Source organism: Hippoglossus stenolepis, chromosome 3 (genome assembly GCF_022539355.2).
Source record: "Hippoglossus stenolepis isolate QCI-W04-F060 chromosome 3, HSTE1.2, whole genome shotgun sequence".
Classification (NCBI taxonomy): Eukaryota; Metazoa; Chordata; class Actinopteri; order Pleuronectiformes; family Pleuronectidae; genus Hippoglossus; species Hippoglossus stenolepis.
The window spans coordinates 2,227,372-2,239,471 of record NC_061485.1 but is presented as its reverse complement, the minus strand read 5'-3'; the positions used below and the strand labels follow the sequence as shown (position 1 = coordinate 2,239,471).

Here is a 12,100-nt window from a genome sequence, read left to right as displayed (position 1 = left end):
TCTCACTGTTGTGTGGTGCACACTCTCCTTAGGGACGGATAAGGGAAGTTTAAATCAGCGTCTGGTTGGTTCAGTTGATCTCTAACTCACCCAGAACATCCTCAATCTCTCAAAGACTCATCCTGTCACCAAACACCAGATGCACTCAGTCAGCTTCCTGAAAGATGAGTCCATGTGTTTCTATTGGTGATGTCAGAGGTTTCACCACAGTGTCCTCAGAACAGTGAGACAGTGTGTGTCCTCCCAGAGACAGTGTGTGTCCTCTGATCCCAGTGAGACAGTATGTGTCCTCAGAGACTGTGTGTCAATCCAATCAAATCAATCAAATTTGTTTATTATGGCCATATTCACAAATCACAGTTGTCTCATAGAGCCCCAACAGGGTGTGACATCCTCTGCCCTTAACCCTCAAGCAAGAGTAGGAAAAACTACTAAAAAAACCCTTTTAACAGAGTAAAGAAAGGTAGAAATATCAGAGAGGACACATGTGAGATCCTACTCCCAGACGGACAGAAGTGCAATGGATGTCAAGTGTAAGGAGAACATCAGAATGAGTTTTACTTGGCGGCATTGATAAGGGTAAACATTTTTGAAGTATAACTGAGTCAGTGAATTGGTGGATTAATGTCATTAATGGTCAAGTGTCTGAGAATACTATGTATCAGGCAGTCTGCTGCCGTCTGTAGTCTGTGGTCAACCTTCAGCAAGATCATGATCCACCATCAAGATCGGATACCACTATAGTCTGATGTGTGTCCACTGCCGCCATTAGGATCCATCATCAGCTACCACCTGGTGGTGGTCCACTACCAGTATCTGATGCCAGCACGATAAAGGATCCGCCTTTATTATCACGATCAACCAGCACAATGCGAAATCCGTCATACGGTCCTATTCTGATCTCTGATTCTCGATCCACAGATCCTAATCCATGATGTGGCCACAGCCGCGGCCTGGATCTGCCGGACGATAAGGCAAAGGGACTCCGGGGAAGAAGTCCAGTCAGTAACATGTATTGATGGGGATATGAATTACTTTGATGTGATAACGTTGAAGAGGAAGGAGAAGCTGAAAGAAAGCTCCGAGTGTCATGTGTCCCCCATTCTAGACCTAAAGCAGCATAACTAAGAGCAGGTCTAAGACAAGCCTGGACCAGCTCTAACTATAAGCTTTATCAAAAGGAAGGTTTAAGCCTACTCTTAAGCATTACCCAGATGGTGTCTGCCTCCCGAACTGAAGTGGGGAGAGATGACAGTGTGTGTCCTCAGTCCCAGTGTGTGTGTCCTCCCAGAAGTCAGTGTGTGTCCTCCAGTCAGTGTGTCTTCAGAATCAGTGGGACAGTGTGTGTCGCAGTCAGTGAGACAGTGTGTGTCCTCAGAGTCAGTGTGTCCTCAGGAAGGGTGGTGTGTCCTCAGAGTCAGTGAGACAGTGTGTGTCCTCAGGGCAGTGAGTCAGTGTGTGTCCTCCAGAGACAGTGTGTGTCCCTCCAAGTCAGTGAGACAGTGTGTGTCCTCACCATGGTAACCAGGAGCTCTTTATGCAGAGGCAGGCTCTGCTGAGGTCCATCTGTCTCTATCTGGTCCCAGTTTGTCCCAGAAGCAGATGTTCATCAGCACACGGTAAAACATGTCTTCTGTAACGTGGTAAATCCACCCTCTCAGGTGTCACTCTGCACTTTGACATGCGGAGAAGCACACACTTAGCTCTTAGCGTGTTCATTTCCAACACGTAGACATGAAGCAGAGAAGGAAGCTGCTCCTCTGAACAGGACTGAAGTCCTGCTGCTCTTTCTACTGGATGTGCTGCATCACTGACTCACAGCTGATGAAGTGAGTCTCTGGAAACACTGACTGATGTCTTCTTCTCAACAGATGGAGGTGAGGTCTCAGTGGAGCTGTAGTGTGAAGAGGACAGTGTGTGTGGACGGAGGCTGAGCTGTGTCCTGAGGATCCAAGTAGGCAGCTGGCAACTTGTGTGTAGTCTCAATCTACACAACCCCCTAATCACATGTGTTTGTGAGATGAAGCCATTTGGAGAAAACACGGGGAGAACATGCAGACTCCACACAGAGAAGACCCCATCTGTTCGGATTCAAACCAGCCTTCTTGCCCGATTGCGTTTATTCACATGAAGAATGTGTTTATTGAAATGACTGTAAATATATATAAACCCTCTGCAAAAGGTACATACAGTGTTAAGTTTGTCTTTATTATTGTCCCCCTTTGTCCCTCAGTATGTCTCCATGTGTGTGCAAGACACATTTCTGTGTATATGTTTGTTTATGATCTTAAAGTTCCTGGATTCACGTCACAAATTGGTTAGTTCAACTTCAGTTAAACCAGTTAAATCACTTTGAGTTTAAAATCAGAGTTTGTCTTTTGTGCAAAGTCAAAACTCTGGACTTAAAATAGGACGTTTTCATTTCTGCATCAGCTGCAGGCGGTGGTGGCTTTTCTGCTGACCACGGTGGCGCTGTAGTATAACAGCGTGCATCCCAGTCAAAGCCTTTATATTCAGTCTATGAGTCAAACACATGGATCCATTTCCTCTGTGACCGACCGATGTAACGAGAAGAAAAACATCTCAGAAGAAAAAGTCCTGTTTCTACTTGTCTCACCTGCTTTAATGCTCAATAAACATCCTTCCACGACTTCACTGAATCATGACTCTAGTTTTCTTTCCTCTTGCAAACAAACAGGTGAAACATCTCGTCCTTGGTGCAGGTACAGAACAAAATCACCAGTTTGACATAATGAAACAACCAGAAAGAAAGTAGATGAGACATTTACAGTATGAAGAGTCGATGAAACACAGCATCTTTAAATCTCAGAGGAAACTGTTTGATATTTCACATAGAAAACAGATTTTATACAAACGTCCTTGTGCTCCCATGCACAATACATTGCCTTGTGGTGTGTGCACCATAATAACTATTAACTTTAAATAGTTCCTTAATTTAAGAAATGAAATGCCAGTGTATTCAGATGCATGTATTCCTGTGTTGGTGAATCTGGTGTCTCTGAGTTCCACGTATTAGCAGGAGGAAGGTTAAGGCTACACATAATACTCTGTTTCCCAATATAGAGATGGATCAAAGGAGCCAAAAGAGATGAAAATTTAGTTTTGTTCAGAATTAAATCTAAATATAAAGGAAAGAACAGCCAGATCACAGTGATATATCAGTTGAGATGTTGGCAATAGCAATGGCATCACAGTGGACAGAGACAAAACCAGATGAATCAGCATTGGTATCATTACAGTCATCCCCACAGCAGAGTGAATACACTGTATGAAACACACCAGACACTATTCAAGGCAGACATCACACACAAACAAGTGGTTCAGGTATGGATCCCAGCTCACCTAAGGCATGAGGGCAATAAGAATGGACAAAACAATCTTTCAAACAGGAGAGAGTCATAGAGGAAGCTTTCGAGGAAGTGAGACTTTACTTTAAGCAGAATTGAAACGCATGTGACTGACTGGAAAAACCATGGGAAAAGGATCATCGATATGAAATAAAAATTAGGGATGAATGAAAACAATGATTAAAACAGCAGAGAGCAAACAGTCATATCAAGGTGAAGATGAGGACTCACAGGATTAAACACAACAATCATTTAATATCATCCATCAGTGTGAATGTGGCTCAGGGGAAGAAAGTGTGGAGCATCAGGAATATAAAGAGAACATAATAGAAGAAGTAGAAGGTTTAGAACAAACACTGCACAAGTACCAAGGAACTTTACCTACAAGAGTTCTGTGTGATTTCAGGCCTTTCACAGGATTTAATGTTATTTCAAGGTAAAGTTAGTACAAAGTACAAAGTCATAAAAAAACATCAGTTTGGTACAAGTCAGGTGAACAAACCAAATTAAGTACCATCTATTTCCTGTGTACAACTCCTGAAGTCCAGCAGATGGCGCCAGCTCACATGACACAAGCCAACAACTCAATAATAAAAGTGAATAAAATAATTATTGACCAATAATAATGAGACAGAACTCACAAAACAGAATCTCCCCCTGTGTCTTCTCACCTTCAGGCTGAAGAACCTTCTATGATTGTGATACTTGTGATTCTGGAAGAAACAATCAGTGATTGGTTAACACGTGTCTTCCCACAGAACTTTAACCAATGACAAGCAGGCAAATATTCAATAACATGTGAGAACACGTGACGGACGAGTCACATGTGAGAAACTTTCTTTATCCAAATCAATAACAAGAAAGATCCTGATGTTCAGGATGTTCTTCTTTAACCTGTAATGTGCTTTTACTGAATTAGAACTTTATCTAAAGAGCAAGTTGCCCTCAGTGATAAAGAACAGCCCAATGTTTAAAACACACACACATGCACGCACGCACACACACACACACACACACACACACACGCACACACACACACACACACACACACACACACACACACACTCACTAGAAAGGTACACAAAGGTATGGGATATTATTTTATATAAAAACAAGTTGATGCAACTCACTCCTGTATCTCTTTATATAGTGTTTAATTAGAGCAGTGATTCTCAACCCGGGGTCCTGACAGATAAAATGACATGTTTTAAATTAATTATCTTAATTATCTGTACAACAAACTACACAAATCACCAAAGACTGTTGCGTCTCTGTGAGTGTGTGCGTGTGTGTGTGATAAAACAGGAATAACAAGTCTCAAATCAAAATTTTAAACCGTGTGAAGGAATCTTTCTTCATTTAAAATAAAACTAAAATAGCACTTGAACATGCACCCAACAGTCCCTTTCAATTCAATTCAATTTAAATTAAAAATAAATTATTTCAACAAGATTTATGAATTATTTTCAAAGAAATTATGGAAAATGTCAAAAAACATCCTTCGTAAAACAATAATCTTAGATCCGTCCCTTTATCCAGATCAACACAGAGATTTGATGAGTTCTCTCTCAGCTCATCAAGTTCAGTTTCAATCTGTTTGGTAGTTTTGTGTCATCCTGCTGACAAACAAACAAACAAACAAACAAACAAACAAACAAATGGACGGAGGTGAAAACACAACCTCCTTTGCCTAAAAACCTTATTTTAGAATCCCCCAAAATCAGGCTCTACAAAGATTAACGGTACAATATGTGCACCAGTAATAAAAGCTGCAGAGAGCAGCAGAAAGAGAAGAAGAATCACAGAACATCATGTTCCTCACGACTCGTTTATTTCTGAGGGGAGAAAACAAACAACAAATTAAAACAGGATAAGAAACGTGACACTGAGCTGAGTTCACTGATAAAAGAACATTTTCTTCATCATCAGAGCAGCAACGAATCTGTGTCGATGATTTAATATCTTTTAGTTTTTATACTGATGCCTTATCGGTGAAAAATCCTGAGCTGAGAGTCAGAAATGTCGAAAAGAACGACGTACAGAAATAACAGGACAACGAAGCAGAACAAGGTTCAGCAAACATTTACCTACTATGTACAAGTATGAAATATAGATATATGAACATAAGACACAACAGCAATGACAACGACATGGAGAAATAAAACTTTTCCTTCATGAGCTCAGATACAAAACGTCTGTGAAAGACTCGTATCGGCGGATTTCTATCAGGCAGCTGATAAATAAGTTGGACTCTAATCAACAAGTGTCATAAAATCCTAAATGGATCATATAGGTGCTGTATGTTCTCCTATACAGCTCCAGGTGGAGGTTGAAGGTGTTTGCAGATGTTTACAGTTTCCAGATGTTTAGAGTTTCCAGTTGTTTAGTGTTACTGGGGGGGTTATTGACATTTCTAACATTTCTAACAGACTGTACATACATTTCTATAAAATCACATTAACCTTTTATGTAATAGAGCATTTTAAAAACAACATATTTATCACTGTTGATTTTCTCAGTTCTCTCTGTCTGGATGTTTTAAAAGCTACAGACGTTGGTTCCCATCTCTTTCTGAATTAAATTAATAAATAAAACTGATGTAAATAAATACGTAGCCTATAGTATAATCATGAATTTCTCATTGCTCATTAGTATAAAAGGTAACACCGGTTATTTCAGATTAATATAATTAAAAATCTTGTTTTCTGGTTGTGGAAGAAATTTTCCAATTTTCCAAACTCTCTCTTTCTTTAATCTTTTGTGTGATCTTTCTGTGATGAAGTGAATGTGGAGCAGAGATCCAGTTTCTTCACAGTGAACCATGGACACAGCTCAGCTCATCACACATGGTTTCTGTGTGAGGGATTACTGATCAGACAGTGACACTGGACGACTCTGACACTATCAGTGCGTCTCTGGTTATTCATTCACTCTCCTCCTGTTCAAGTACAGTCTGTCTTCTGCAGAAGCTTCATTTGCAGCCTGGTGCAGTGTTGACACCTCGTCAGGGACATTTTCAGGGAGACGACCATGAGTTCGCTGCAGCAGGTGAATCCCAGGGTGAGAGGGATGAGGACGTCCCCGCACGCCGCTCTGCAGAGTCTGGCTGCTCGCATCACACAGGAGATCACACAGGAGATCACACAGGAGATCACACAGGAGATCACACAGGTAACTTCCCTCTGCTTCCCTCTCTGTGTCTGTGAGCTGGAGAAACACATGTGGTCTGATCGGAAATCTCAAAAGAGGCAAAAGATGCAAAGACGCTAAACGAGATCCGGAGGCTGCAGCTTCTCACAAACCCATGAAATACAATGTGTTCATCACATGTGCTGCAAAGTAACTAAGTGTATTTATACATGTACTGAACTCAAGTATAAATCTCTTTTTGATGCCATTTAAGTATTTATACTACATTTATCTGACAGCTGCCTTTCAAAATAACTTATAAAGATAAAATAAAAGCATCCGAGGGCTGATCTGCATGTCTTATATTTACTCTACATATTTTTGCAACCATCGTTTTATAATGTTACAAAATTTCTACACAAATTAAAGAAATCTCTAACTCAGTTGTGCAGCGCTCTTTGCCCCCCCGTCACCACCGATCAGCTCCGAAAGTTAATCATCTGGAGTAACCCTGAATCTGTACACGTACACACGTACACACGTACACACACACACACACACACACACACACACACACACACACACACACACACACACACACACACACACACACACACACACACACACACACACACACACACACACACAGGGGTGAGAACAATACCCTGCCCCCTGCTCTGCGTCAGGGAGGGTAATCAGAGGTCATACTTGTCGTGACGTCTGTCAGCTGTTCCACCAAAGAGACGTCTCCTTTCTCAGCTTCCTCCATGTTTCATTCAAATATATCCAACGGTTCTGAAAAACTAAAAATTAGAGAAAAACGCACAAATCACAACAGATTTGTGCGTCAGAAGTTTTTTTCCTCGTCCTTGATGTCACGGTGACGTCCTGGAGGGGCCAGAGCCCGAGGTCGAGAGCCACAGGTCTAAAGTAAACAAGTTTAAAGTGTAAAGTAGGTGGTGTTGATGTAGGGAACTGGAACATGGTGAACTGAAGAATCTCAGATTACATTTTCATTAACGTCATGTTCTCTGAGATTCTCCGGGTTGAGAACGTCTTTGATCTCCAGCCTCAGACGTTTGGTTCTGACTCGTCTGACAGACGAGTTTTAAAGTTCAAACGAGCTGAACTGGGGCACGATGGCAGAAAGAGATTTAAAGACTCTATTACTTGTTTTGAGCTTATTTTTGTTTCATTGCTTTATTCTGTCCAATGTCTCTAGCATTAAATTGTTTAAATTTGAAATTACACTGCTCATATTTTCAGTTTTATGACAGTTTTTATGTCAGTGAATCACTTATTTAAAGTGTTTTTTGAAAAGTGTGATATAAATAAAGTTTATGTTATTATTATAAACATGTGTCGTCCTGCAGGGGGCGCAGAGATCCTTCAAAGAGGTGATTGACTTGACCTCAGGTGACCCCCAGCGAGCAGGAATGAAATCCATCTCCTTTGTTCGACAGGTGAGTTTAGTTTTACTTGTTCACACACTTTTTACATTATTTTACATATTTACAAAATCAATATCTTAATTTTATTTTTTTTAAACGTCTGTAAAGAATCTAAATCCTCTTCAGCCTTGTCGTGTCCTCTGTGTCCTCTCAGGTGTTGGCAGCGTGTCTCTGTCCTCACCTGCTGAAAGACACAAGTCTTCCTCTGGACGTGAGGCTGAGAGCTCAGAGTCTCCTGGACTCCTGCGACGGAGGAAGTGTGGGTGAGGATTAAAAACATTTGAAACACGACACACTAGAATCCAACGGTAAAGGAAACATCACATCCGTTGATCGCAGGCGCCTACACTCCCTCCGCTGGGTTAGCTCGGGTCCGACAGAGCATCGCTGAGTTCCTCACCCGACGAGACGCCGGAGCTCCATCGTACAGCAGAGACGTCTACATCTCTGCTGGTTCCCAGGTGGCACTGATGGTAAAACCACGATCATTATTATCTATTGATCAGATATCACACTGAGGTTTTACTGATATCTGGACGTGAAGGGAACATTCATTTTAAACACTGTTCTCTGGTTACAAGGGGAAATTGATCCAACAGCAGTTCAGACAGATTATAAAACAAAGGTTCTCAAACTTTTCAGCTTCTGACCCCAAAAAAATAAACAAAGGAAATTTATCTGAAGTAGTTTTTAAACAAATCACCAACGTGCACATTTAAATGTTCCTGATAAATCTAACAACTAAGCCAGGAAACTTTTAAAATATGAAGAATTCTAAACAGAGGATCATGGGTAATTTCCACGTGTGGCTGCAGGGGGCGCTGTTGCTCAGTTAAACTTACATAGTGTTGCTTTAAGTTTCCTGCACTCTACAAACTTTAACGTGGTTTAGGAATTTATTAAATTGTCACAGAATTTACTGTTACGCTCAATTTAGTCTTTTAAATATATTTAATTCAGTTTTTCTTCAGTAAATTAAAAAAGTTTATGAAAATAAATGATTACTCTGAAGTTGTTTTAAGTATTTTAAAGCAGTGAGATATTAAATTGAAGTTTATTTATTAATGATCATCATCATCTATGTTGCTGCAGCTCAGTGGGATGATAATAGAAATAACGGTGGAAAATAAGAGATTAAGACCAAAGATGAACTGAAATAATCCTTTAAACTCAAAATGTGAAATTAGGAATCATTATAATTTAGTTTGTCATGTTTCCAATGTGTGAAGCTGCTGGTGAAGCTGCTGGCCAGCGGGGAGGGGGAGACTCCGACGGGCGTGTTGACCCCGGTGCCCTCCCCCCACACCCTGCCCGGGCTGCTGGACGAGGAGGGGGTGACCCTGGTGCCGTACCGGCTGACGGAGGAGCGAGGCTGGGCCCTGGAGCTGAGCGAGCTGCACCGGGCGCTGAAGGCCTCTAGAGGGCACTGCAACCCGAGGGCCATTTACGTCAGTAACCCGGGAATCCCGACAGGTGAAGCAGCCGCTGCGTCAACGCCTCCGGTTTGAATCTCCCGCCTGTCGTCACCCCCCCCCATGTGCTGATGTCTGTTCCAACAGGTCACGTCCAGGACAGGAAGTCCATAGAGGAAGTGATTCGATTCGCTGCGGCCGAGAGACTCGTGCTGTTGGTGGATGAGGTGACGTCAACGTAAAACAAGATAAATCTTCACATTTAATGAAGAAACGTTTATGGAAACGTTCTGCTGCCAGGTCGAGAAAACATCACACGGATCAGTATCACGTTATAACATGAAAGGTTTATTATAACAAGACGTTTTTCATGTTTGTTCTTCTCATTGCAACATAAAACTCTCCACGTTATGAAGTAAAAAGTTTCACATTATAAAGTGAATCATTTCTATTCGGTTATAACGTGAAAACATTATTGTAACAAAATGTTTTTCTTGCTATAACACTTTTCATTATTATGACAAACTTATGTTATAGCGTGATGAAATTATGTTTTTCATGTTAATTATTTCATGTTATATTAAATTTTCTCGTAATCATGACGTAAGAATTATCACATTGAAATTTAAACTGTTTCATGTTAATTGTTTTAACATAAAAAAGTTTATTCTAATTACAAGATCTTTTCATGTCATTACGATTTATTCTTATGTTATAAGACAATATTTTCACGTAAGATGAAAACAAACTTATCATATTGTAACGTAAAGTGTTTGACGTTATGTTATATTGTTGTAATTTAAAAAGTTAATTGTAATAACAAGATGTTTGTCACGTTATTATCTTTCACGTTATATCACAGTTTAAATCCTAATCACATTGCAAAGTGATAAATCCTGAGATATTGTTTCGTGAAAAAGTTCTTTATTTACACAATCATCATTCAAATATAAGTTTCATGTTGGAAAAATATAGAAATTTATCACATTAATATGAGAAACATGATACTAGTCTTTCTTGCCTGGCAGCAGAACTGTTAACTAACTGTTTACTAACCAGTCGTCCTCTCTTCCTTTAACTAACCCGTCTCTGTCTCTGTCTCTCTGCAGGTTTACCAGGACAGTGTGTTCGGCTCAGAGTTCGTCTCCTATAAGAGAGTCCTGTTCCAGATGGACAAAGTTTACTCTGAGTCCGTGGAGCTGGTTTCATTTCACTCTTTATCCAGCGGCCGAATGGGAGAGTGAGTTTTAATCATCTGAAGATTGAGGCTCTTTCTTCTGTCGTCATGTTTCACCTGACATTCTTAAAAAGAACAGAAAACACTGCTGGGAATTTGATTCATAACCCTCTCGTTTTTAATACTAACCTATAAAACTTAACAAGGGTCATTAAAGCTCAAATGGGAAATATGACATATTTATTTATGTTTAATTGTTGAGTTCAAACAAGCAATAATACTACAATAATAAGCCCTGAATTCTAAGGAGGTAGAGTTCTGTCAGGGTTCGTCTTTCTTGGAGTAAATATATATTTGAATGATAAGGAAGTAAACACAAACCTCCCCCGATCGCTGCTGCACAGACTTTAAATCCACATTTTCAAGATGGCGGCGTTCGATATGTTTTGGCTTCATTTCTGGATGGGGGGAGGAGACGTTGTTGTGTGAAGCAGCTGTGAGAGCGTGAACCTCCCTCCTGTGTTCCAGAGGAGGCCTGAGGGCAGGATTCATGGAGGCCGTCAACATGGACCCGGAGGTGATGCGCTACGTCCACGTCATGCTGTGCTTCGACATCAGCGCTCCGGTCACAGGGCAGCTGGCTCTGGACCTCATGGTCGACCCCCCCAAACCTGGAGACGCCTCCTATGACACGTACACACAGGTGACGCCCCCCCACCCAGCCCACAGTCCCCACCCCCGTCCCGTGTGGTTCCGGCCTCTCACGGCCTCTGTTGTTCCGTCTGTTGCAGGAGATCCTCAGCGCTCGGGCCACTTTGTCCCATAATGCTCAGCGGGCCTGGCAGATCCTGAACGGCCTCCCGGGGATGAGCTGTCAGCCGGCGATGGGCGGAGTCTACCTTTATCCCAGCGTGCGTTTACCAGCCGGGATTCTAGAGCAGGCCGAGGTACGAGTGTGATACGGGAACAGGAAGCACGTTAAGATTCAGTTCACAGGGAATCTACACAGTACTTGGTACTGGTGGTACAGTGGGAGAAAACACGACTGTGGGAACATGGGAGCAAAACTATTAAACTACTGGGAAATAGATTATATGATATACTATTAAAAATGGTTGTATTTATATACTAAAAACGCACAACTTGGTGGGAGGATCATTTTATGGGTTAGAGAGGAACCCACTGAATCTAGTGGATCTAATGGATTTAAAAGTGGTTTTATGGGGGTGTAGGCTTTTTTCTAGCTGCTGTTTGGTAACAAATTGAGCCAGAAACCTGTATCACCGCCCCCTGGTGGCTGGCAGCAGTAGAGGTCATAAACCCTGCCTCTTCCATGTTAGTAGATGGGACATGGACCAAGCTTAACAAGTTAAACTAGACGTAAACTTTTTCCAAAAGACTGTTTTTATTATATTAGGTATAATTCTTATAACACTAATGATTCAAGTGTTTCTGATCAGTTTGGTTTGATTATAGTTATTTGTTGATATAAAACAGGGCTGAAACGTTCAAGATGTCAGGTTCAGGATATTTTGGCTTCTTCTCTGGACGGTGGTTCATCTG

General features: G+C 41.3%; 1 protein-coding gene across 1 annotated transcript; it reads left to right on the top strand.

The window, feature by feature from the left end:
- The first annotated feature begins 6,363 nt into the window (after positions 1-6,363).
- LOC118121188 (alanine aminotransferase 1) lies at positions 6,364-11,496 on the top strand. The gene is made up of 9 exons (XM_047339299.1): positions 6,364-6,539; positions 7,871-7,960; positions 8,103-8,211; positions 8,288-8,421; positions 9,178-9,421; positions 9,508-9,587; positions 10,470-10,600; positions 11,066-11,240; positions 11,329-11,496. The coding sequence occupies exons 1-9, from the start codon at positions 6,399-6,401 to the stop codon at positions 11,494-11,496; spliced, it is 1,272 nt and encodes a 423-aa protein (XP_047195255.1). The 5' UTR covers positions 6,364-6,398.
- Positions 11,497-12,100: the final 604 nt, after the last annotated feature.